Source organism: Aphelocoma coerulescens, chromosome 21, assembly GCF_041296385.1.
Source record: "Aphelocoma coerulescens isolate FSJ_1873_10779 chromosome 21, UR_Acoe_1.0, whole genome shotgun sequence".
Classification (NCBI taxonomy): Eukaryota; Metazoa; Chordata; class Aves; order Passeriformes; family Corvidae; genus Aphelocoma; species Aphelocoma coerulescens.
In genome coordinates, this window is record NC_091034.1 from 8,227,003 (window position 1) to 8,252,838 (window position 25,836).

General features: G+C 51.8%; 2 protein-coding genes across 4 annotated transcripts; both read right to left on the reverse strand.

The window, feature by feature from the left end:
- Nucleotides 1–110: 110 nt before the first annotated feature.
- Nucleotides 111–9,784, reverse strand: LOC138121486 (solute carrier family 2, facilitated glucose transporter member 5-like). Of its 2 annotated transcripts, XM_069035048.1 has the most exons (13): nt 9,649–9,784; nt 8,449–8,579; nt 6,817–6,915; nt 6,296–6,456; nt 5,679–5,803; nt 3,776–3,928; nt 3,568–3,693; nt 3,108–3,295; nt 2,620–2,730; nt 2,251–2,352; nt 1,781–1,856; nt 1,343–1,470; nt 111–729 (listed from the first exon to the last, which is right to left on the reverse strand). In XM_069035048.1, the coding sequence occupies exons 2-13, from the start codon at nt 8,503–8,505 to the stop codon at nt 502–504; spliced, it is 1,554 nt and encodes a 517-aa protein (XP_068891149.1). In that variant the 5' UTR covers nt 8,506–8,579; nt 9,649–9,784; the 3' UTR covers nt 111–501. The 2 variants fall into 2 exon arrangements, with proteins under 2 accessions (XP_068891149.1, XP_068891148.1); XM_069035047.1 differs by lacking the exons at nt 8,449–8,579; nt 9,649–9,784 and adding an exon at nt 7,007–7,653.
- Nucleotides 9,785–9,930: 146 nt separating this feature from the next.
- Nucleotides 9,931–25,195, reverse strand: GPR157 (G protein-coupled receptor 157). 2 transcript variants are annotated; one of them, XM_069035049.1, is made up of 5 exons: nt 24,299–25,194; nt 18,308–18,521; nt 16,883–17,077; nt 14,868–15,124; nt 12,525–12,612 (listed from the first exon to the last, which is right to left on the reverse strand). In XM_069035049.1, the coding sequence occupies exons 1-4, from the start codon at nt 24,673–24,675 to the stop codon at nt 14,903–14,905; spliced, it is 1,008 nt and encodes a 335-aa protein (XP_068891150.1). In that variant the 5' UTR covers nt 24,676–25,194; the 3' UTR covers nt 12,525–12,612; nt 14,868–14,902. The 2 variants fall into 2 exon arrangements, with proteins under 2 accessions (XP_068891151.1, XP_068891150.1); XM_069035050.1 differs by lacking the exon at nt 14,868–15,124 and having other exon boundaries at nt 9,931–12,612; nt 24,299–25,195.
- Between the last annotated feature and the right edge of the window lie 641 nt (nt 25,196–25,836).

The window sequence follows — 25,836 nt, forward strand, 5'->3', positions numbered from 1 at the left end:
TTTTCTAAGGTTAAAGCAAATCATGTGAAGGATTCTCCATCAACCACACCAAATCCGTGCCAGGCTGTTCAACAATTCTGCTTTTTTCAAAACAGAGGGTGGCACACTGATATAACAAATTAAATTTAATTTCCCCTTGCTGGACCCTCAAGCACACAAGTGACAATTCCTCAGAGGAATTTAGTGCACTCCTTGCACACAACTGCCCCACACCCAGCCGAAGGGCTGGCGTGTGTCCCCCGGGACGTGTCACTCAGGACACCAGGGACACACATCACCTCAGGTCATCGGCTGCTTGGTCACAGAACTGAGCTGGCTGAGGACATTTCCCTTTCCTTGGGACAAGAGGAGGACTTGGCAACATCAGGTTTGCGGCTGGATTTGATTTTAAATGTCTTTTCTGGCCTTAACAGTTCCGTGATTCTCAGATCAGCATCAAAGCAGGAATCCCTGTATTTGTTTTCCTGCTGAACAGATCGTGTCAGGCCAAACACAGCTGGGTCACATCTCACTGCTGGAGAGTGTTTCCTTCTCCTCCTGCTTGCCTAGGGGGAAGGAATCTTTAAGCTCTTTGTCTTCCTGAATCTCCACTTTGTTCCTCTTGGCCATGATCCTGTTGATTTCCATGAAGGTTTTATTCTTGGTCTCAGGAACAATAAAGAAGATGTAAATCATGGTGGAGAGGCAGATGGCACAGAAGATGAGGAAGCTGTAGGGCCCCAGCCCAGCCTAGGGCAGTGACAAGAGAGAGCAGGGATCAGGGCAACATTCCAGGTGGGAATTACCTGCTCTGGACATGCAGGACCCTGCACTGGCTACAGAAAACGCAGCTCATAGTTTGAGCTGAACGACTCAAAGTTGGGGTGGGTCTAGATTCTGTCTTCTCAAACCACCAGCACAGGTTTATTGGGAACTGACTGGGAAAGGAGGGTGAGGGTCTGCTCCACGAATCAAACCCAACTCAGCAGCTCCCTTTGCACAGGTTAAAGTCAGGGACTGCAGCAGTTTATGGGTCACTTCCTGGGGGCAGCGTGAACTGGACACCCAGATTTCAGAAGCTAAAATTGTCCCCCCAAGGCACATCCTGCAGTGGGAGATGGGGAATTTGTCATCTTTTCCACGCTCCTGAGCTCAGGATGAGACATTTACCTGGCAAAGAAACTGCTTTCTTTCAAAGCCAGGTGTGATAAGAAAATGCTGATGAACATCAGTCTCTTGCCCTTAACACACAGGTTCTGGGAACCAAGGAGTGCATTTACAGCTCCTCAAAGCCTCTCTGTAAGAGCACAGGGGTGAAGAGGCCGATTTTCAGACGAGGTTTTGCCCTGTGGTTGGTTCTTACCTCCATGTAGAGGAACAGCAGCCCCACGGTGAAGTTGCTCAGCCAGTGCACAGAGCCCCCCACCATGAACGCCGCGGGCCGGGACGACTGCAGGAACATCTCCGTGATCATCACAGCAGGAATGGGACCTGCAGGGCAGCTGCAGGTGAGGAAATCCCAGAGGCAATCCCCTCACTTGGAATTGCTAATCAGACAGCTCATTTCAGTGGCAGACAGTGGTTTCTAACTACCAGTGTTTAGAAGCACCCAGCAAATTAAACAAGGATTAAATTCAAAGAAAACAATGGGGCAATGAAATGACTTGCATGGGGCATGGCCACACAGAGATGAAATTCAGCCTCCCTGGATGAGCTCCACAAAGGTTTTGGTTTGAAACTGAACATACCACTTGGCTTTACCTGGCTTGTGGGGGAGACTGGGCAGGCTGTGGGTACTTACTGGGACCAATGGCGTGTCCAATGATGTAGATGATGACACAGGCTATGCTGAGGTAGGACATCCAGGAGATAGTGGACTGCAGGGATTGAATCACAGGTTAGACATGGTTCCTGTCTGAACATCACCAGCACACTCGAGGCACTGTTCCCAGTAAGATGTGGAGGCATTCTGAAGGCAGTGCCACCCTCCAGTGCCAGGTGTGTCCATGATCAGACACAGAAATCCCAGCCTGGGTATGATCCTTGCTGCCAAAGGGATGCAACAGGGACTATGAACGTGACATCCTGGGAGGAGCATTCAGGCAAGCAGGATCACAGCTTTTCCTGGCTTCTCTCTTGGTAATACACAGGTACAGAGACCTTTCACCCCTCCTCCCCAGGGTGTAGAACCATCCTCCAAATATTCCAATGGCCTGCTCCCTGGGAAGTCCAGAAATCATGGCTGGGACCACCTGAGCCATTCAGACACACCTGGAGATTGAGGGCCAGGGTTAACACTGCACAGGAGGCAGAGCACAGCACAAAGCCAGCCAGGAGAAGGATCCTCCTCCCCAGGGATTCCACAATGAAAACCTGGAAGAGACAGGAGAGGGGTGACACCAGGGGCTCAGCACTTGCTGCAGATGTTTTCATCCACGGGCACCACAGGGCATCTGTCGTGGAAAGCATCTCCCAGCAAATAACTCTCTACTGAAAGGTTTTGGGATGAGATGATCTTTAAGGTCCCTTCCAAGCCCAAACCATTCTGCGACTGTAGGATTCCATGAGCACAACCTAATTTAAACAGGGGCAGGGGAGACTGCACAAGTCTGAACTCAGAGAGCCCCAGCACAAACTTACAGCAAGCAAAGTCATGACGACGTTGATGGCACCTATGGATACCGTGACGTACTGAATGCTGCTGCTGTCCACTCCTGCTGACTCGAAGATTCTGTCTGCGTAGTAGAAGACCTGCAGCAGAACCACAGCTGTGTCTATACGTGGCCAGAGGCAGAACATGGGAACCCCCTTCTGGCTGCTTTAAATCCTGGCACTGGTGCACAGAAGCCTGAGGACTGAATTGGTCCCTTTCTGGAGACACTGGTGTTTGGATGTGGGCACAAGCCCTTCACTCTAAAAGCATTCCAATCATCCTTAACAGGGCAGCCTGACCCTGTACCTCGTCCATGGATTTGGTACTGGCCAGGGTCGACCCACGCCAGTGTGACACTGGGTGTGTCCTGGGTGAAGGGGCACTCCCAGGTTTGTCTCCTGTGTCAGCACTGCCCCCCTCAGCCCCTCTGCAGCCCCACCCCTTTGTTTGTACCCCCCTGGCCTTCCCCACTCACCGCATTGACCCCCGAGAGCTGCTGCCCCATCATCATGACGATGATGGAGATGAGCTGCCACCTCAGGCCCCTGAAGGTGCACAGGCTGAGCACAGAGAACTGCCCCTCCTCCTTCTCTGACCGGTCCTCTTGGTACATCTCCTCTATCTCATCATCCACGTCCTCCCAGCCCCTCAGCCTCTGCAGAGCTGGTGGGGAGAGCACAGGGAGTTGTGAGCCCCAGGTTTACAGAGAGCTGTCCTGCTTCAGACCAGAGCAGAGCAATGTGTGACCCGGGGCAGCAGTGCTTCCGTGGTGGGAACCCGGGGATCCACACATGCAGGGAAAGGAGCAGTGTTCCAAGAATTCCACCCCCCAGCAACACAGCAGTGGAGAATTTCACACTCTCTTGCTGTCAGCCACGTCCCACAGTCACATCCATCCCACCCCACCTCGCCTTCCAAGGAAGGATGGACCGTACCTCTCCGTGCCTGCTCTTCGTTGCCCTTTTGGATGAGCAGGTACCTGGGGCTCTCGGGGAAAAAGGGCAATGTCAGGAGCTGAATCAGGGATGGGATCCCAGTGAGCCCCAGCAGCACAGGCCACCCTGCAGCAAGGACACGAGACATCAGCTGAGAGAAATCCTCCCCCTGTGGAGCCCACAGAGAGGCCCTGAGCCGGAGCTTTACCTTTAGCATTGCCAAGGATGCTGTTGAGACCAAGGATCTGAGCTGCAAGGATGCCAATGGTGATGAAGAGCTGTGGGACCACCCCAATAGCACCTCTCAGGTTTTTGGGGGACATTTCTCCAAGGAACATGGGAACCACATTGGAAGCCAGACCTAGCAGTTAAGAGAGCAGTGTTAGACATGCAGCTCTGATTTCCCGTGGGGGCAAAAGAGATTCCTGATGAACCACAGGACATGCAGAAACTTCACACTCAAACCCTTCTGCTTTGAGTGCCTGGATAACCAACTGCTGGGCAGCAAAGCATTTTTGGAGTCTGACAGAGTTAGTGGGAGCCTGCCTTGCCTACAGAGCCAGCAGATGATTTGGGGGCTCTCAGTGTTTATCCTCCTAAAAGCAGCTTTCTCCCAGCAGGGTCTGCCAGGAGCAGCACAAGACACACAAAGAAAAATTGTGCTGCTACAGATTTGTAAACAAACTCCAAGTATAAGAGAGGAACTTTTGCTTCCTCTAAAACAAGAGGAGAAATCAGCATCCAAACATGCTGATGTGAAAGTGGAAGGAAATGACTTTGTGTCTGCTTTTAAAAATTCCCTGCTCAGTAACGCTGAGAGCTTTGCTGGTCAGAGGTGTCTTGCAGGTGGCTTGCTGGAATAGGTATTTATGCTCTAATAAGGACACCAGGGACATGGGTTATTTTGAGGAACGTTCTAGGGCTGCCCACAGTGACCCCAGCGAGCTACCAGCTCCTGTGCTTACGCTGTAAATCCTGGCAGCCCCCAAATTCCTGGAATCAAATGACCACGGGAGACTCTTATCTGACATTTCTAGAGTTCCTAGGCTTCAGGAGCCAGGGGCTACAAAGGTTATCAGGCTGATACTTGAAAGCTAAAAGGCCTAAAAAGCACGGAAACAAGTGCCACTGGTGCTGGAGGGTGACACTTGGATCCTCCCAGATCCTCCCCAGGCACAACATCCACAGTTCAGGTGAGGTCAGCCTGAGAAGGACAAGTCAGGGCAGCCAGGCTGGATTTGTTTGTGGGTTATAAATAACTGGAAAGAGGGATCACATTTAACAAGACCCTTAACATTTATTCCAAGCTCCAGTGCTGAGAGCAGCTGCCAGGTTTGAGAGTCAAAAGCCAAAATAAAACCATTGGACTAAAAAAAAAAGGAAAACAAGAAACTGGCTTGGGAAAGCAACTTGATCTGTACATGCAGCAATTACAATTGGTGAGCTAAGGCAGGAAATTTATCTCTACAGGCTACCCCAGCTCATTAACAAACCATGGAGTGTGCCAGCCTCGACAGCCCAAAGCCAGATAATTGAGTGTAAATGCTCTCAGGACCCTCATAGACCTGGCTCTGCTGGGCTACCCAGCATGGTTCTGTTTGTCCCCTGTTACTGCAGCTCCAATAAAGCCACACCAGCAACACACAGATGTCCTTGGCTTCCCTCTGCCTCTGTGGCTCTGAGCCCTTTGCTCTCCCTTTTAACATTTCTTTTCTCCTGCAGGAGGAACAGTCAGTTCCAGGACTGGATTATTGGACCTGGCAATGATTTTGATGGGTTATTCTGGTTGTGTTAAAAAGGAAAAAAGTAGACTATCTGCTGTGTCTGGGAAAACAGGTTATCCTCAGCAGGCTTGCTGGCTGTGGGAGCTGCAGTGCCCAGCAGATGTTTATTGCTGCATTTACAGACACACATCTCCTCCCTGCAGCTTCAATCCCAGTCCCAGGGCCGTTATCTCCCGAAGATCTTTAGTACTTCTGCACCACTGCTAAAGCACAGCCTTGTCATGCAGCTCCTAAAGTGTGCTACCTGTGAAAGCATCTGCTGGGAGAATGCAACACATTTACACAGCCCAGGGAATATTTATTGCTCTCCCTTTACCATCCACTTACCAGCAAATACTCCCATGATAACACGGGAAAGGATGATTACTTCAAAGGTTTTTGCTAGCTCTGAGGTTCCCATGAGGATTGCAGCAGCGATGGAAAAGAGGTTATTTATCAGCAAAGTGCCCTTTCTGCAAAGTAACAGGAAAGGAGACAGTCAGCAGGGTGTTTCTAAGTTGCAGATAGATCCCCTCTGTGTCCTGCTGTCCAAAACCCAAACGAATCATCATCCCAAAAACTGAGTGAGGAGAGAAAATGGCAATTGTCACATTTTCCTGCAGGCAATGAAGGCTTCCAGGAAGAAGTGAAGTTTGTCAGGAAACCTGAGCAGCAGATGTGGGCTTGAGCTGGGATCCCAGGACTTTCCTCCCTGCTCTGCCTGGCTCAGTGCCCAGCCCACAGCCTGGCCTTGGCCATACCAGAACCACATAAATTCCTTTACACTGGGGGGACAAAGCTTGTGGCTGAGCCCAGCAATCCACCCTCATCCCACCTGCTTTAGCCTCAGGGGGTGTGTGGCAATGTCATGCTCCTGAAGGGCTGGGCAAGGTGGAGTCACCACGGGGTGAATCTTATCTGATCCCAAATCCTGGGGCAGCACCTCGGGCACGGCTCCCACTTACCGGCCACAGTTGTTGACCAGAGGCCACACCATGAGGGACCCGAACAGGCCACCCAGGGGGAACATGGACACGGTGAGGGACCAGAGCAGCGTCTGGAAGCTGCTGTCCATGGGCACTCCAGTCCTGTCCAGGTAGGTTCTGTTGTAAAAGTCTTGCATGTACTGGAATGAAACACAAAGCGTCTTTAGAACAGTAAATACAATTTCGTGCTGTAAAAGCCAGATAACAAATGCCATAAAGCTCTAAACTACTGTCTTGATAAAAAAAACCAGATGGGGTGAGCTGGGAAATGAATCCCAAGAGAGGGATGGAGAAGGCTGGGCTGGGTAACTGTTCCTACAGGGTGTCCTGCCCTATAGGATGTGCCAGGTTCCCAGAGGGGGAGGCACCCCATGGCTCATCTGCCCCAGGCACAAAGAGGGGACGGGCCCCTGCCCACAAACACCCAGAAAGTACATTTCATGTGTGTAATGCTACATCTGCCTTGCTCTGCTCTGACCCTGCTCCCAAGCACAACCCACCGGGGCAGGAGAGTTGATCACAGACACGTTGTAGCCGTACTGGAAGGAAGATCCAAACGCAGAAATCAGAGCTACCAGGGCCAGGGAAATTGTCATTTTCTGTGGAGGGAAAGAAAAAAGCATAACCACCACCTTAGAAGTGGGTCTGGCTTTTAGGCATTAATAACATTCAATAAAAACAAAGAAATACCCAAAGTCTTGCTTTCTGTGTTTTTCCCTTCATTTTACTGCATATAAAAGCCCAGTGGGTAGTTTTCATTACAACTCATTTTGTTCTGCTTGATATCCCCACAGTCATTACAGTCATTCACTCTGCTTTGCTGGTATTGATGAATCATTTGGATGATTAATTTTTTTTCAAGTCATCATTCTTAAAAAACCACCCCGCAGGGAAAAAAAGTTGTTTGCAATTATTCTTTTTCCAACATGCAAATTGGGTAGTGGAATAACACAGGATATTGGCACAGGAAAGCTTTAAAAAGAAGTGATTTTGCATCAAGTGGCAAAATCCCTTTCCTGTTCATTTCTTCTTCCTCTGCATTTTGGGATAGAGCTATTTATGGATCTAATTGATTGCCACTGAAGCCAATTAGAACTTTTCCAAGCAGCTCACGGAGGCCTTGGTTGAGGGGTACAAGAGCTTTGCACTTGAGCAGAGGAGGGGAATTGCCATCTGGAGCGGGATCAAACCCCGCTGTGGGCACACATTCCCAGCCTTACAAACAACTCCCTTTGCACAACAGTTTAGCTGCTGTTCAGCCCCCAGGCTGTGTTGACAGAGCTGGGTTGTTGGGGTTTTGTCTGGCTGGGTTTTATAGCTCACTAATGCATCTCGTTGCTGCTACATCAATAAAGTCACTTTCCATTTTCATCTCGTTTGCTGCCACCGTCATCAGCCTTAATGTCTGCGAGGTTTTCCGTCCCAGCACTCAGCTCAGGTCCCACATGAAGACTCTGTCATTTCCTGATTGAACATTTGTCCAAAAAGCTGCTGGTGCTTCTTTCTATTCCTCAGAATCTCTGGCAGTTCAGCTCCAGGGATCTGCAGAGTTTAAGGTGTTACGGGAGATCGAAATTCAAGTTGATCTCACACAAAGGATCGGGGGAAGCTGAGGCTTCCAGGGCCATTTTCTAGGAGTACACTGCTGACATTCTCTCATCGGTGATGAAAAGCAGCTGCCTTGCTCCCAGTTAACCCGATCCCAGGAGCTCAAAAGAGCCACTGGTGTTAATTATTGACATCCAGCACTTTCAGGAAAACCTCTGGCATCCCCGAGCAGCGCGTTGTGCAAGACTCCCCAAACACTGCTGTGAAAGGCAGCCCCATCCAGGAGCATCTGCAGCCTAAAGCTGATTAGAAAGTAGGAAAGAAAACTCACACACAGAAGGGGAAAGTGACACAGAAGTTACAGGGTAGGAGAGCTGCAGGCAGTCACCAGACTCGGTGCAACACCGCGTGCAGACAGACACAAACCGGGCTCAAGAACAGAAACATCTCTGCTCTCCCTGTGGGTATCTCAGCCCAAAAGACCGTGGTCTTTTCCTCTCTTTACAGGTACCCACAGGTCTCCAATGCTTATTCTGTATCCCTGTGGGAGACTCAGGTTGGAAGTAGGCAGCCACAATACTCACCCCCTTTGCACCTTCAGTGCTCTCGGAGCCCTCCTGCTTCCCTCCTTTCAGCTTCATTTCGGTGTTTGAATCCCAGATGCTGAGCACAGGTTCTTCCAGCCGAGGCAGCCACGGCAGGGGATGGAAACGCCCTGCACAGAAAAACAAACCCCTTCTGCTGATATACGGAAAGACTCCACTACTGGAATAAGCAGTAAAGTAGGTATGTTTATTCCAGCGCTGGGATGCATGCGGGATCGCTCCTCCGAAATCATGTGTGCCGACAGCTGCATTCAGCTTGGTGTAGATCGGGTTACAAGCTCCATGTTGTTAAGTTTCCCAATACGGCTATACATATTCATCACCTAGCCCCGCCTTGTATTACAATGAGCCCAAAAGTCATTTACATCCGCGTTGTGCTTGTGAAGTGTCCTCTGGTGGTCGTGGGCAGGGGTCTTCCTCAGATGAAGTAAAAGGTCTTCCTCATTCTGAACTGTTCACTTTGCTTCCCTGCACATGCTCTTCATGTCCCTGGCCCAAGTCCAAACTTCAAGTTTAAGTTAGTTTTAGGTTAAAACCAGGATTTTTGGTCAAGATTCCTTCCCTTTATCAATAGTCTTACACCTTCTGATCCTGCTTTGGTGGGCACAGTAAGTGTTGAGCAAGCTGTATGCATTGCTTCTAACAAACAGCTTCCTAGCAAATCATTTAACCTCGGCTTCCCCCCCTCCCCTGATCCACTGTGACTCTTCCAAACACATCCGATCACTGCCAGGCGCTACCGGCGGGGTAAGGCACTGTGCCTCGTCCTTCCCTTCCTCTGCCTGACTCTCCCATGTCTTCAACTCATTTTTCTTTCAAGTCTGTTGCAGTGTCAGATGTTCTTTACCAGATCCTGTCTCAAACAGAGGTGCTGCCCAGCTCCAGGGGGCACAGGCTCACCTCTCCAACCAGACGGGGCAGACTTATCACCAAAGCCGCTAAAATGAGCCCGTTTCCCCCGATATCTCTGCAAGGACAAGGTGAGTCTACAGAGCTGCAGCTCCTGGGCAACTGTGGACGGCACAGCTGGAGATGTTGCCCAGCAACTGCGGCATCAGGGAACACAGGGAGCAGCCCTGGCAACAGAGAGGGTGTTTGCCCTGAGCCCCAGCACTGCAGCTGAGCCCCACCAACCCCCCTGCAGCCACAAATTCACAAATCCCTCTGCTCTTGTCCTACCTCGCACGGACCAGCCGGTTCAGATGCCCCTGCACTTCTCAGAGTTCATCCTCCCAGAGCTGGGGTTTTGACAGCCTCTCTTCCAAAGCACTTTGGTTCCTTTCCCTCCTCAAGCACAAGATGCACCACGTGCTGCTGGTTCAGTATTAACCTTCTCTGTTATGGGCTTGCTTTAAGAGCCCAGGACCTTGTTAATCATCCACTACAACTCCTAGAGTTTATCAGAGAGATGCAAAGTTCACAGATATCCCCAGCAGCTGGAGAAACTGCAACCAAACCTGCTGTTTATTGGGCTGTGTATCTTTAACAAAAGGCACCCTCTTGAGCAGCAGCTCTTTTCCACGTGTCCTGCACACGTTCTCTGGCTGTGCAGCATTCCTTCCTCCACGTGGAAGCACTGTGCCCCAAAGCAGGAAGAAGAACAGAGCCCGGCTGCTCTCAGGGTAGTGGAATTTAGTCCCCAGACTTCTTGGCATTTCTCTTTTATTGCATTTGTTTTCAGTGAACAGACTGAAGGACACTGTTCCCAGGTGTCTTGATGGGGATCATACCTCAAGGACGCTCCTGTGTCACAGCTGCTGAGCCCACAACTCACTCAGCGACTCCTGTTGTCCTCACCCTTTGCAGATCTTCAGCCAAGAGGGAAAATTCTGCCCCAGAGGTGGGGAAAATGCAAAGAGTACAAATTTCCATCATGGAGTTCCACGTATCCACCTCTGGGAGCTCTGGGCAGAACGACAGCTGCTCTGACACTCAGTAAAGACAGGGAAGGAGAATTCTCTGCCACGGTCTTCTGTGACCGATAGGTAAAGCTCTGTCCAGGGAAGGCCTGGAAAAATCATGGCTCTGGCCTGTTACTTAGCCTGAGTAGAAATGGAGTGAGGGCGAGTGACTCAGCTGGGATAGAGGAAGGGAGGCACGCCACGTGAATGCCTCGTGCCCACACCGTGGTGTGTGGTGGTTGGTTAAATTCGGTTTGTTGTGCCTTAAAACTGTGCAAACTAACAACCGACTAACAGCATAAAAAGGCTGGGTTTTTGCAAACAAAAGTCCTCCTTTGCACCTGCCTGGGGACTCCTCGCTGCTCCCTAGCGTTACAGTCTTTAAAGTCTGTTCCTGAACTTGAAGAAATAATCTTGAAACATACAGGAATCAAAGAGAACACATGTGTTTGTCATCCAAGACCCTTCATCGGAGTAAATATTTGCTTATGGCAGCAGAACAGTTTGAATATTTTCCAAACGCAGCAAGAACCTGATAAAAACATCTGCAAGGTTGTAGTTGGCACTGGGATGATGTTGGAAGAGGTCGATGAAGGGAGACAGGATAGTAAATCAGCTTCTTGGATTTTCAAAGCAATTGCAAGGGTGTGACATCTTCAGCAGCTGGGATCCTGTTGGACTTGGGCAAAGGACAGAGCCAGGAACAAGCAAAAAGCTGGTTTTACAGGCATTTTACAAGCACATTTTCCATTTCAGCTACAGCAGGTATCAAGGTTCTTACATCTGCTCTTCACCCCAGCCTGTGCTGGCCTGGAGACTTTAACTGTGCTCTGGTGTCTCCTCTACCCTCACCCACCTCATGGTAAGAGTTCCCCTTTATTTATTTATTTACTCTCAGCCTAATGGTCTGTGCTCAAGGCTGGATCCTATGAAACCCTGATATCTTTGGGGGAAAAAAATGATTAAGAGGACAAGCTTAGTTTCCAGGACAGTAAATCTGCTGGAGAACATTAGTGGTGAGCTCTAAACGGGGATGTTTGAGCAGGGGCTGGCAGCCAGCCATGCTGCAGAGTGTTCATTGCAACTCCCACCCTGAGGAGGCAGCCCACAGAACATGTCCACGAGTGACATCAGCACCTTCTCACCTGCATTTTGGGAAGGAATCGCATGTTCAGGCAAGGCCAGTTCAATACTCTGGGCCCCTGAGCTACAACGGGCCTTGGGGTGAAACAAGGATTTAAGAAATAAATTATCTGCCTGAAAGTAAGTGATAAACAGACACTGCTTTATCAGCTGTACAAATGGCCCCCAATCAAATAAGGAAGAGGTAGATTTGGCAGTCTGATCCCCCAGCAACAGGGAAGGGCCGGATCCATACGGACTGTGCAGGGAACAGCAGCAGAGCTGCGGCTCTGGAACCAAGAACCAACCCAGATCCTATTCTTGCTGCATGAATGCAATGCTGGGCAGCGTCCTGGTGAAGAAACAGAACTTTATTTTGTAAAACTTGGAGAAAATACTTAAAAACCAAGCAAGTGAGGAGCCGTGAATAAGGCAAAACATTATCTCCGAACAGCAAACAAAGCCCCATGCCCTCCCCAGTCCGACACAACACTCCCAAGGCACAGACAAAGCAGAGCATCTCTGGGGCTCAGAGCCAGGCTCTGTCCTGCTCCTGGCTCCTGTTCCTGCTGGATCCCAATATCCCTGAGCACCAGGGGAGCCTGCAGGGCTCCGATTCCCTCAGGAGATGCCCCCGTGCTGCCACCACAGACAGCGGCCCCCAACCACCGAGGAGCAGGGATAAACCATCCAGAGGAACCGTCCGTCCAGCACCAGCTCAAACCAAACGTGTTGGCACGGTGCTGCCCACGTTCAGGCGAAGGGCAGGAGCCAGGCTGGGGCTCCCGGGAAGGCTCACACCCCACGACTGAAGTCCATGCCCAGGACAGTCCGTCCAGCAGCTCCTCAACTTTTCCCCACGGTGTTTGTTCACCTCAGAACTCACCACACATCGGCCTCGTCAGGCAGAAAAGCAAAACCCCAAACAAGTTTTAAGATTTACAGTGGAGGGTGAGGGGAAGGAGGGGAGATAAACCAGGAAACCGGAGTACAGCCTGTCGCAGAGCATCCTGAGCACAGCTGAAGAGCAAAGGCTGGGACCTCTCCTCCGCTCAGCCTCTCCAGCGGCGCTTTCCCCGGGCTGTAGCTCCCTCTGTGGGGCTCTGGCTCCATCCCGCACCTGCACAGAACCAGGCACAGTCACGTTCTGGGGCTGTCCCAGCGCCCCGCAGCCCGGGCACGCTTTGCCCTGGCCCAGGAGAGCGGGCTGGCTGGCGGTGCCAGCGATGCCACCCTGCAGCAGCGGAACAGGCACAGCCTGGCACCCCAACCTCAGCCCCTCCTGCCCCTCCTGCTAAAATCCCCCTGCCCATGCTGACAGGGAAGAGGTCAGGGACACCTTCAGAGCCAAGGCTGAGGCACCTCCCCTGCACTCACAGCTGGTGCGGGGACAGAGGGGGCCCTGCCAGGAGCAGCCAGGCACTTCCACACCCCTTCCCTGCTATTCCTCCTCTGTTTTCGCATTTAGGCTGCCCTCAGCGGCAGTGCTACGAACCACAGACGTTTCTAAGAGGTTTTCTGTTGGCTGCTCTCCTCTCTCTGGCCTCTCTGATCTGAGGATGTCAGAGATGTCCCAGACTTTCCCCGTGTGTCAGTGCAGGCGCTGCAGCCCAGAGCTGGTGTTCGCAGCCCAGCGATTCCCTGAACCCCTGGAGCTGGAAATGTAACCCTGGCACATTCCTCCAAAAGCATTTCTCAGAGCTCTGTAATGGAAAAAGGCAAACTGACAACATGGGATCTGTTTTGATTTTTTTTTTTTTTTTTTTTTTTTTTTGTGTTGTTTTTTTCTGCTGTTTCGTTTTCCCTTAAGCCAAGTCGGTGACAATTTTACTTTTTTTTCTTCAGGGCTGGCTCCAAAAAAACTGAATATAGCATAATACTAAGCTGGATAAAATTTTAAAATTTCTATCCTGCTTTTCTGCAAGAAGTTTAACACAGCTCCTCTTTCCAAGCCTTGTGGGATTCACAAGAGGTTGAGATATCATGGTTTCTATTTAGCTTTTAGAAGTTTTAAAACGCTTTTTGAAAGGAGAAGAAAACCTCTTGAAGTCATCTGTGGCAAAAATAAGGTGCTTTCAGCTATCTTTCAAAGACTCCAGGGATGCTGAGAAGCAGAGCCATTCAGCAGCCCCATGAAATGGGCTCATGAGCTCTTGAGGACACCCCATGTTTACACAGCCTGTGCACAATAGGGCTTAAATATACTAATATAATTACAAAGTTAATGCCAAGGCTTCAGGAAATAGCAGGACTCACCTCTGCCCACAGTCCCCTAGGACTCTGCACCACGTAACTCTGCTGCCTGCTGTAAACTTGACTAACACGGGCCAATAAAGCAGCTTTGGAACAGCTGGGGGCCTGCAGCTGCCCTCCCTCCCCAGACAGCTCACGAGGCTCCTGTTCCCTTTGCAAAAACCTCTTCTACAAGTTAAAAATGTCAGCTGATGACAAATAAAAAGTCCTTTGGTTTTTTGAGCTGTGTGGTCTGGGAGGAGGAGAAATAGGTGTATGGAGAGAGGTCTGCCATTCCCAACAGCCTGCCTTCTTCCCAGGACTCTGATTCCTGCCATGCCCCATGGCCCAGATGGGCATCCTGCCCTCCAGACTCACCCTTTGGACTGAGCGTGAGCTGCAGGGTGAGTACAAAAGTGCCCTTTCATAGCAGGTTTCACACTCTGCCTGAAGAGACAGCACATGCCAGCACATCCATCTGAGCAGCCAGGACAGCTGCTCTGGGTTTTACCTCCTTCAGCTGCACTCTGGGACTGCAAAGAGCTCTATCAATATCTGATTCACAGACAGGAGCCCACATTAAGTTTGACACCCCTATAAATTCTGCCATGATCACTCCTGAGGTTGAGCCCAGGAAACGAGGTGCTTACACAAATAGACCAATCCAAGGATCCTGCACCTGCAGTGAAGAGCTTCTGTCAATTTTTTGCTCCCAGACACTTTCTAGGCAAGCTTGGGTGAATCACTTCCCCTCTGTCCCTCTCTATGATGATGGCAGCAGGGGCTGCATCTGCTTGTGGGGAACTTGGGGCACTGAACATCTGATCTGTGCAGTACTGACAAAATGTGTGTGCACGCGGCATTTCACACTAAAAACAGACACCAATTCCTCTTCAGTTTTGATTGGTGTCCTGTCCTTGTGGGCCAGACAGCCCTGCAGTTTAGTTCCTCGTTTTGTAGGCTCGAGGAACAGCTCAGAGGGAAGGGAGCAGAGCAGTTCTGTGAATGGTTTGGGAGCATGATGGGGGCTGCAGAGTCAGACAGGGAACCCCCCAGAGCAGCAGCAGAAGCCCCCTGTCACTGCTCCCAGACCTCAGATCTGTGCAGGCAGGGCAGGAGGAAAGGCTCACTCTGGGTTTTTACCATGAGAGAAGGAATCAGCAGCAGACAGAGGCAGCTCAGGTGCTGGAGAGCAGCGGCTTCGTCTGTTCGGGGCCGGGCACATCCTTGTCCTTGTGGGGCCGTGGGCGCTGCCAGGAGCTGTTGGATCCCTGCACAGGCCAGTCCAGCTCGTCACAGTGACCACAGCAAAGGAGGGAGAGCAGCCGAGCCCGGACCACCCGTGTGCACAGCACGAACATGATGCAGTTGGCTCCTCCTTGGAACGTGTTTCCAATTCCCTGCAAAGGCAGGAAAGGAATCACCCAGGGCTGCTCTCACGGGCAGCCCCAGAGAGGAGCAGACGCCGTGTCAGAGCAGCTGCAGTCCTGACAGTCACCGACTTTGACCTCAACGACAACAACAAATTCCGAAAAATGAGCCTTCTTTTTCCCAAAAAGCACCCGAAAGCGGACCAGGCGGCTGTTGCGGGCCGGCACCGGTGTCGGGCAGCAGGAGGCTGAGCCCTGCTGGAGCACAGCCAGCCAGCACTCCCACCGGAGCTGCTTTCCCTGCCGGCTGCGGGCCCTGTCCCTCCCTGCCAGCGCAGCTCTCCCCTGCAGCCGCCAGATGCTGCTGGAGCAGCTCCTGCCCGGAGCTGATGCTGCTGCTGCTGCTGCTGTGGGCAGCCACTGCTCCTGCAGCCCTCCATCCTGCCAAAAAAGGGATACTGCGGGCACCAAACCCTTCTCATCCTGCCAAAAAAGGGATACTGCGAGCACCAAACCCTTCTCATCCTGCCAAAAAAGGGATACTGCGAGCACCAAACCCTTCTCATCCTGCCAAAAAAGGGATACTGCGAGCACCAAACCCTTCTCATCCTGCCAAAAAAAGGGATACTGAGAGGACCAAACCCTTCTCATCCTGCCAAAAAAGGGGATACTGCGGGCACCAAACCCTTCTCATCCTGCCAAAAAAAGGGATACTGAGAGCACCAAACCCTCCTCTCCCTCCCAGCTCTTGCAGCCCTCCATCCTGCCAAAAAAAGGATACTGAGAGCACCAAACCCTTCTCATCCTGCCAAAAAAGGGATACTGCGAGCACCAAACCCTTCTCATCCTGCCAACAAAGGGGATACTGCGAGCACCAAACCCTCCTCTCCCTCCCAGCTCTTGCAGCCCTCCATCCTGCCAAAAAAAGGATACTGAGAGCACCAAACCCTCCTCTCCCTCCCAGCTCTTGCAGCCCTCCATCCTGCCAAAAAAAGGGATACTGAGAGCACCAAACCCTTCTCATTCTGCCAAAAAAAGGGATACTGAGAGCACCAAACCCTTCTCATCCTGCCAAAAAAAGGGATACTGAGAGCACCAAACCCTTCTCATCCTGCCAAAAAAGGGGATACTGTGAGCACCAAACCCTTCTCATCCTGCCAACAAAGGGGATACTGCAGGCACCAAACCCTTCTCATTCTGCCAAAAAAAGGGATACTGAGAGCACCAAACCCTTCTCATTCTGCCAAAAAAAGGGATACTGCGAGCACCAAACCCTCCTCTCCCTCCCAGCTCTTGCAGCCCTCCATCCTGCCAAAAAAAGGGGATACTGCAAGCACCAAACCCTTCTCATCCTGCCAAAAAAGGGGATACTGCGAGCACCAAACCCTCCTCTCCCTCCCAGCTTTTGCAGCTCTCCATCCTGCCAAAAAAAGGGATACTGCGAGCACCAAACCCTTCTCATCCTGCCAAAAAAGGGGATACTGAGAGCACCAAACCCTCCTCTCCCTCCCAGCTCTTGCAGCCCTCCATCCTGCCAAAAAAAGGGATACTGAGAGCACCAAACCCTTCTCATCCTGCCAACAAAGGGGATACTGCGGGCACCAAACCCTTCTCATCCTGCCAAAAAAGGGGATACTGCGAGCAGCAAACCCTTCTCATCCTGCCAAAAAAGGGATACTGTGAGCACCAAACCCTTCTCATCCTGCCAAAAAAGGGGATACTGCGAGCACCAAACCCTTCTCTCCCTCCCAGGCACCCCCACGGATGCGTTTGCTGGCAAGCACTCACATGCAGGACAACCAGGACGGAGTTCTGCACGGCGGGGGAGTTGCAGAGGGTCAGGATGAACCGCACCGTGCTCCAGATGCGGAGGAAGATGAAGATGACGGGGATGAGGATCAGCTTCTTGTCTGCTATGGAGGTGCGGGGCTGCAGGGCCGGGGCTCCCGGGAGGATGGGCCGGTACTCGGAGAGCGCGGCGTGCTGCGGGGAGAGGGGGAGACAAGGACGTGAGCAGAGCCTACAGACACGGGACCCCGGCCCCAGGGGCTCCTGCCAGCCCAAACTGGATCCCTGCACCCTGCAGGAGGGTAACAGGGGCACAGCTGTGAGCAGCAGCCACACTCTGCCTTCGGAAACACAAACATTCCTGCTGCGGCCAAGGAGCGGCAGCCCAGGAGGCTCCGTGTGCTGCTGCCCTGAACCCCCAGACCCCCGAGGAGAGAACGGGGGCAGCTGCCTGCCCTCAGCACTGCTCCCAGAGTGGGGTGGGGAGGGACAGCAGCGTGCCCAGGAATCCCTGGCACAGCCAGCAGCCCGGCCGGGCAGGGTCAGGTTTCCAGGAGGTCACGCTGCTATCTCTGACCACGGCCGGGACAGCGTGTCCTGCCTGCTGCACATCAGGTGATGCTGACAGGCACCAGCAAACTCTCCCCGGCTCCCCTTCCCTTCCCAGGACGCTGGGGCTGCTGGAAACTGCCTCGCTCTTCCACCTCCTCTGCAGGATCCTGCCCTAAGCAGGGCTGTGTTCATCCTCAGCACCACCACAGCTGCACCACAAGCAGAGGCAGGAATTTCCAGAAGGGCATCTCTCCACACGGGGGGCTTTTTCCCTAACACAACCCAGAGAAAAAAGGAATCTCTGGGTGCAGCTCCTTCTGCCACTCTCATCTGGATCTGTTTGCTGTGCAAATGCTGTCCTAGATGCCTGGATTCTGTGTGTTCACAAGGAACAGCAACAACTGAACGTCTGAATTCCAAACCCCTGCTAGGACAGGGAGTCTCCTCTGTGGTGCCCAAAGCCATCCAGTTCCTGGACTCCCAAATGGAGCTTTAAGCTCCAGTACAAACTAAATTCATAAACACAAACTTTCATTGGAGATACTAAAAGGACTGAGGTTTGAGAATTCCAATCTTGGTACAAGTGGAACTGCAGAAAACTGATTAAAGCTGAATTTGTCCTTCACATTTTGTTTCAGTTCTTACTGTAGCATTGAACATTTCCCTCATGAACATCCCACATCCCTGCTCGTTTTCAAAGGGCTTTTACATCCTGCTTGTGCTAAGTCACTGTGTGATGGTGCTGCTGGATCGGGGCACTGCTCCTCCCAGGGTTGGGGACATTTCAGTGCCATGGAGCAGCTCCTGCCTGTGCAGCTGCTAAACAAGGAGCAAAGAGCACGGGGGGATGGAATCACCCAGCAGAATACTCACTGCTCTGTTAATGTGCTTCTTGATGAGGATGTAGAGCACTGGCAGGGTCACATAGGCCAGGATCTCCCAGACCTTCCCCGTCAGCAGCATCCACAGGAGCCGATCCTCGGCATCCAGGTTGACCCAGCACCAGCCCACAGAAACATTGGAGGCGTCGTAGCCGATCTTCTTCAGAGCCACAGCCGCCACCGTGATGGCCAGGGGGACACCCCAGCTGAGGGGGGGACACAGAGAACGAGGTTAAGCCAAGAACATCCTCAGCTGAGCCCCCACACCTCAGGAAACGGGTGGCAGACCCAGGGATTCTTCCAAAGACAGGATTCCAGTGCTTGTCCCAGACCATCGGCGCTGCTGCAGCAGGTGAGGGCAAGTGGCAAACAGGCACTGGGCAGTGTATGAACGAGGACTGCAAATCCACCTCCTGGAGACCCTCCATGGGAATGTGGAGCCCCAGCCCCGAAGGGCAGAGGTGCAGAGATGTGCTGCACTCCCCCCTGGCCTGCACAGCACAGTCAGGGTGCAGCCAGGGCAGCAGCACCCAGCCCACCTCCTGCCCTTCTCCCACTCCCTCCTGGACTCAGGGAGGTTGAGGATCTGACAAGGCCAGGGCACTGTAAAATGTGATTTTCCTGCAGGACCCAGCCAGCTGATCCCGAGCTTTCCGAGCACAAGCAGCCAAGTCCCACCTTCTGATTCCAAAGTGAAACTCAGCACACAAAGAAGTCCACAGCTTCATTCCATCAGTGGTTTGTTTGTTTGTTTGCTTGCTTTGCTTTTAAGTGAAGGTGTAGTCAGTACTTTGGGAGCAAAAGTATAATTTCTGAAGGACAAAGAGCCAGGGAAAAATACTGGCAGTAACAGCAAAAAGCTAAGAAAGCAACGAGGAGCCACATTCACACAACCTGGAGCTGTGACTTTGGCTTCTCACTTGACAGTAGAGTCAAATACAGGGAAGCATTTAGAAGAAAAATAACTGTGGTGACACATGAATTAAGTCACTCAGCAGTGGAGGCTGCCCACAAGAAACCATGAGGAAGAACAGAAAAATCCCACCAGCCCAAACAAAAATTACACCACAACAGTGCCCTGCATCCAGCTGAATGTGTCACCTGCCCTCCCCACAGCCACCCTAGAGAGAGGGATGGGGGCCACAGCACCAACAAAGGACACAAATGCTCAGAGTGCTCAGACTGAGCTTCCAGCACAACCCTCCTGCTCTCGCCAGGTGCAGAGAAAACAAATTCGTGACTGTCTTGCTCTCATACAGTCTTCCACTGACAGCCTGGAGCAGCTGCAGGGAGCATGGGAAGGATCTTGCCCCCAAAAATCAGTCTCAGAGACACCAGGCTATGCAGGCAAACAGCAGTTGCCTTGACCAGATTATCTGAAATTCCATAGCCAGCAGGGGCCTTGACCAGATTATCTGAAACTCCATAGCCCAGCTGTAGAATCAGAGATAATCCCATGATATTCGATTTCAAAAATACCCCATTTCCTACTCTTAAACAATGTCTGGATTCACCGACTCATGAAAGAACCAAATGTAAATATAATACTGTAAAAAAATTCAGAGTCAACTCTTCAGCACATTTAGAACATTTTGTTTCAAGGTTCAGCTCAGAACAGGCAGTGCTAATCCAAGCCAGTGCTGTTATTTAAGGACAGTTGTGCTGCAGGAAGCCCTCCCCGCTCTGTTATCAGAGCAGACTTTCTAAAAAAATCCCAAACGTCACCACCACCATGAAAGTTTCCACACAATTCACGAGTCATTTTGGTTAAACTGGCAATTTCTCAGAAAACAACTGCACATGCAAAGACATTCCATTCTCAGCACTCCTGGAAGAACTGAGCACTAAGGTAAAGAATTCAAGAGAAATGGCACTTCCTTAGAAAACCATTTTAAGGCACACAGGCACCAAGAAAAAGGAAGTGAATTTAAAAACGAATTTGCCTAAATAATGATCTCAACAGTGACCTGAAACTGAAAGAAAATTAAGACAAAACCAGATGAAATTATGGTGTGTGGATGTAAGACAGGACAGTGTAAGTACAGACACAGAGAGGCCACAGGAGGCAATAACACACCACTGAGCAAGGCACTTAAAACCCTTCAGGAGATAACTGGTGAAAGGAAGAATAAAACTGCTGCATTAACAGGCAGTTAATTTTCACTGGAACAGCATTCTGGGATCAGAATGGATATTTACCACTAACACCAAGCACAAAGGATTACCAACAAAGTGAAATTAGAAAGGATCTAGAAAGGAATCAGACATTTCCATAAACTTCAGCTCCATTTTAGCAGACTGGAAAGGAGAACTGAGAGTGGTGATCTGGTTGTTCTTAAGAGCTCCTAAATGACAGATTCAGGAGGGCTGCAAAACGTCAATGCTGTTACTGAACTAGGAGAATGCAGGAACTGAAGAATCAGGATTCATCACCCAAGGTGTGAGTAAGGCCTGGAATAAAAAGGATCCAAGATAACAGAGAGGCAGAAATATTCCTCTGAGCCCCAAAGAGCAAGTATGTAGGCTGGGCCTCTCCAAAGCACACCTGGATCTAGGCACAGTGTGGGAGACAAAGGAAAATGATTCCTCCTTTCTGTAGAAAGACTGGAAATCCCACCTGTAAGGCAGACACAGCCGTACTTACTCCTCCAATACAGCTCCTGGCCATCTGTGAATTAAGAAATCATCCAACCCAGCATATCTTTGCACAGTCACACCAAAACAAGGCAAGGCGAGGACCCATCAGTTCCAGCAGTGTTCACCTCGACTTGTCCTGGTCTTCTTGGGTCAGATTGCTCAATAACCACGTTTTGATTTATGCTGCACAGCTGCTTTTTCCTCCCTGGAGGCTCTCAGAAGCAGGTGATTTGCTGTCACCTGCCTGCACAGGTTAGACGAGGAGCCATCCTGCCAGCAGGCCTGCAGGCAGTTCCTTCAGGGGACAGGAATTTTTACTCTGTGAGGAGTGAAAAATCAGGCTCCTGGATATCCCAGCCAGTTCCAGGAAGGAGCTCTGAGCACACATTGTAACCAGAATTCCAAATCTGCCCCAGTTTAATCCTGCAGGAGGCAGCCCATCAAGGGCTGAGATGAACAGTGCAGCAGTGCATGAAATGACCCCAGGCACTCAATGAACATGCATGGTTATAAATGTAAATACATATATAAACACATATATTTTAATATATAAGCATGCATGTTATAGATACATCTATTTTTTAAAGTAAGTATATTTATGCTTATAATGATCTGCACAGCCTGATCATGAAATGAAAACCCTTCAAACATTGGCAGCAATTGGTATCAAAAGCCAAGCAGGAAACAATGCCAAGGTGGGTTCTGTCTGTCTGCTCCATTCCTCACCCCAAGTTTGGATCAACTTCTCTGACAACAAAGGTGATGTTACCCAACCAGACGATGCCTGACACCTGGAAATTCAGGAGCAGTGAGGCAGCCTGGTCGTTTGCACTCTGGATGCCAGAACTCACATTTCACAACTATATAAGTATTTCCAAAGCTGAGGTAGGCTGGTTTTCAAAGCTCATCTGAGCTCAACAAGTTTAACACCAAAGCAGAGGCTGCAGCTCTCTGGAATTGGTGGATGTGTTACCACAGGAATCCCTGTGGCACAAACCTGTCTGACAGGTCCGATCCACTGTGACATCCTGATTTCCCTCCGGAAAATTTCGGGTACTGACTTCCAACATGTATTTAGTCAGCTCCACTCAGCTAAAGAATCAGGAGTCTCTGGTTAGAGCCAACATTAACCAAGTACTCGTCTTTACAAGCACTTTGCCCTTAGGAGCTTGTGAAGAACAGGGAACCTGCTTGACAAAACTCCATCCTGCCTTGGGTCCCTCCCAAAGGTGTCTGGGGATGACTCTCACCCCATGGTCCCTGCATGGCTCTACTGGCAACCTACAAAGCTAGGAAGGGAAAAAAATTCCAGGTTCTTGCCTATGCTAAAATACTGGAAATTTAACTTTAAATCCTTAAATCCATCTTCCTTTGCCACCTTCCCTTTTGCTCCAAACAGCTCTCCCTCACCCACCCCTTGCAACTCACATACAAAAAGACACTCTCCATACACTGCTTGAAGCAGTTCTACTTGCGTGGTTCTAACAGATTTTTAGCCCACCAGCACCACAGCCAGGGGGACCCTGAAATGCTGGAAAGGGTGAGGGGGAGCCACCTCCAAGCATTATGTCCGGAATTTTATTTCTCAGGTAACTGAGATAACAATAAAGGTGCAGGGAAGGAAAGCAGGATGATGTGTCACGAGGGGATGGGCAGGGAACACGTCCTCGCTTGTTTTCTCTGGCTTTTCAGACAGATCGTAAAGCAGAAGCAGCTTTAAACACTGGCTCTGCACAGAACAGGAGGCATTTACAAAGCAGAACCTGATCAGAGGTGCTCGATAGCCTTTAAAAAGAGCAAGTGGTGCTGATCAATTCCAAGGACTGAAGGTGGCATTTCATTTTCATTGTGAAGAACTGAACATAAACCTAACAAATTCACCCAGAAGCAGCTCAGTTTGAGCATCTCTCCCTCCATGTCAGGGGTTAGAGCAATCTTCCAGGATTTTTAGAGTTTTTAGAGAGTGCACAGATTGCACCAGCACCGTTTCAGTGGCTCTGTTCTTTCCACGCTTGGTAGCTTGGTAATGCTGAGGAGCATTAAACCAGATGGAGAAACTGAAGTACAGACAAAAGCCACACAGGCAATTAGCAGACAGGAAAATTACAAACAGGCCAGATTTGCCTGAGCTCTTTGATGTGCCTGATGGAGCCAGAATGCCCAGGAAGGCGTCAGACTTGTTTTTTACATCCATTAAGCAACACGTGGCTCTTCACCGGCACCCCGTCCTCACCACAGCTCTCAGAGTGCAACCCTCTATTTACTGGAGATGAAATAACCTCAAAACCCTTCCACTGCATCTTCCCTCAGCTTCACCACCACCCTGGTGTGCCAGGGCCATGTGCAGTCCCCTCAGGCTCCCTCACATTGCCCCTGCTGTCAAGCAGCAATTCCAACAGGCAGGGCAGGAGCTGAAGTTCACACTCAGCCTCAAAGTCTCTCTCTGGCCCATCCTCACCTGGACTCAGCTCTAGTTCAGTCATCTGCCAAACGATGCTGTTTGAAACTCAAAGGTGACAAATATTTGACTAAGAAACCCAAGAAAATTCTGTACTTGTCCTGAGAGCTTTTTTTCCTTTTAAACCAGATCACTCCTCATAATTTATTGCAAAAGCTTGGCAACACAGAGGACTAAAGGATCACTGTTTTGCTCAGTGTGGACGTAGCACATGATTCCACAAGCTCCAATTGCATAATGAAAGCCTTTACTAAACATGATGTGGAAAATCAGCACCCTAAATAGCAGAAACTGAGACATAAAGCTACGCTGTGGTCTGGTTTGTCTTGCTTTCAAACATGCCAAAACAACCTTCCGAGTGCTTTTCTAGCAGTTTCATCACTTGTAGACAACACTGTCCTATGAGTATGGAACTACAGCAACCTGCCTGGGGAGAGGGGAAGGATCCACGGGCCAGGCTGAGAGGGGGAAGTTGGGGACCCATGGAAACAGATCCCAAACACGGAAGCTTGGGCAGCAGCAGACAGGTATCACAGACACAAGTTTTGTTATATTATTTCTAGAATATCAGAGCAGACTGGAGGGAAAGCAGAAGCCAGGATTTTCAGTCATTAGAACTTGCCAGAGATTTTTCTAAGGGACCTTGAACAAAAAATTTTTAACTTTTCCATGTCTCCAGCCCTTCACTTGGGAAGAGACAGGGGAAACAAGCAGGGTCGGTTAGTTAAAAGACAGCAAAATCCCTGTTGAAAAGGAATTTGAGAGGAAGAAGAGGAGAAGGAAAGCACAGAAACTCAAGCGACACCCGAGGCTCCATCCCGAGCAGAGAACACGGCAGGAGGGGGTGCCCGGGGGTCCCAGCCGGCAGCAGCAGCTCACAGCACCCACCTCACGGCGTGGAAGCACCAGAGCAAGCCCGTGCCCGTGGGCGAGCCCCTGACGATGGTGAGGTACAGGTAGAGGGCGATGGCCATGGTCCAGAAGAAGGAGCTGGTGTTGGCGAAGGTGGACAGGGCGCCCTGCAGCACGCAGTCCCACGAGGTGCGCTCGAAGTCCTGCAGCACCCCGTAGAAGTAGGAGAGGGCCGAGAGCAGGTCCGCCAGGGACAGGTAGAGCAGCAGCTGCCGCGGCCGCGTCCGCAGCTCCGGCCACTGCGCGTGGGTGCAGAGCAGCAGCGCGGAGCCCACGCAGGACAGCGCGCACGACACCAGCACGGCCCCGCGCTCGGCCGCGAACAGCGGCGTGGGGGGCAGCGGGGCGGCCATGGCCCGGCCCGAGCCGGGGGACAGCGGGGAGGAGCGAGGGGACAGCGGAGAGGAGCGAGGGGACAGCGGAGAGGAGCGAGGGGACAGCGCGATGCAGCCCCGCGGGACGGGCGCGCTCTGTCCGCGGTGCCCGGAGCGCTCTGTCCGGAGTGCCCGGAGCTCTCTGCCTGAGTGACCGGAGCGCTCTGTCCGCGGTGCCCGGAGCGCTCTGTCCGCGGTGACCGGAGCGCTCTGTCCGGAGTGCCCGGAGCGCTCTGCCCACGGTGACCGGAGTGACCGGACCTCTCTGCCGGAGTGCCCGGAGCGCTCTGGCCGCGTTGCCCGGAGCTCTCTGCCCGCAGTGCCCGGAGCTCTCTGCCCGCGGTGCCCGGAGCGCTCTGCCCGCGGTGACCGGAGCGCTCTGTCCGGAGTGCCCGGAGCGCTCTGGCCGCGTTGCCCGGAGCTCTCTGGCCGCAGTGCCCGGAGCTCTCTGCCGGAGTGCCCGGAGCGCTCTGTCCGCGGTGCCCGGAGCGCTCTGTCCGGAGCCGCGGGACCGGCTGGGAAGGCGAGCGCAGGAGCCGCAGGAGCAGCCCCGGGAGCGGCGGGGCCCGGCCCGCCCCCGCCGTCATGTGAGGCCGGGCCGGCCCCTCTGCCCCCGCTCCCGAGGGAATCCCCGCCGGGATCGGGACCGGGATCGGGAGCCGCTCCCGCCGGGGCGCACGGAGCGAACCCACCGCGGCCCCGCGGCCCAGAAAAGCCCTTTTCTCTTTCAATCGAAAAACCCGCCCTGGCCGCAGAGAGCAGCGTGACAGCAGGAAGCGGGACAAATAAACGCCTGGGTTGCTGTCACCTCCTTTCCTTTACTATCGACACCTCCTTCCCCAAGCACAGCGCACAACTCATCTCCCCTGCTGAGCCAGAGCTACCGGGATTTATGGACGCACACACGAGCACTCAGGGAGTGCTTTCCCCCCCTCCTCTTCAAAGAACTCCCAGGCTGGAATCGTGTCCTTGTTTGCTCCTAACCTGCCTGATCCCTCTGTGGCATCACTCATACTTCACACCTCTGATGTGAAGAGTGATGTGCTCCGTTTCCGAAGGACAGGGCTGTTGTCTTGTTCTCTCAAATAGTTTAATCATTTCCCAGCCACCCAGCCATGAAGGATTCCCACTGAACTCAGC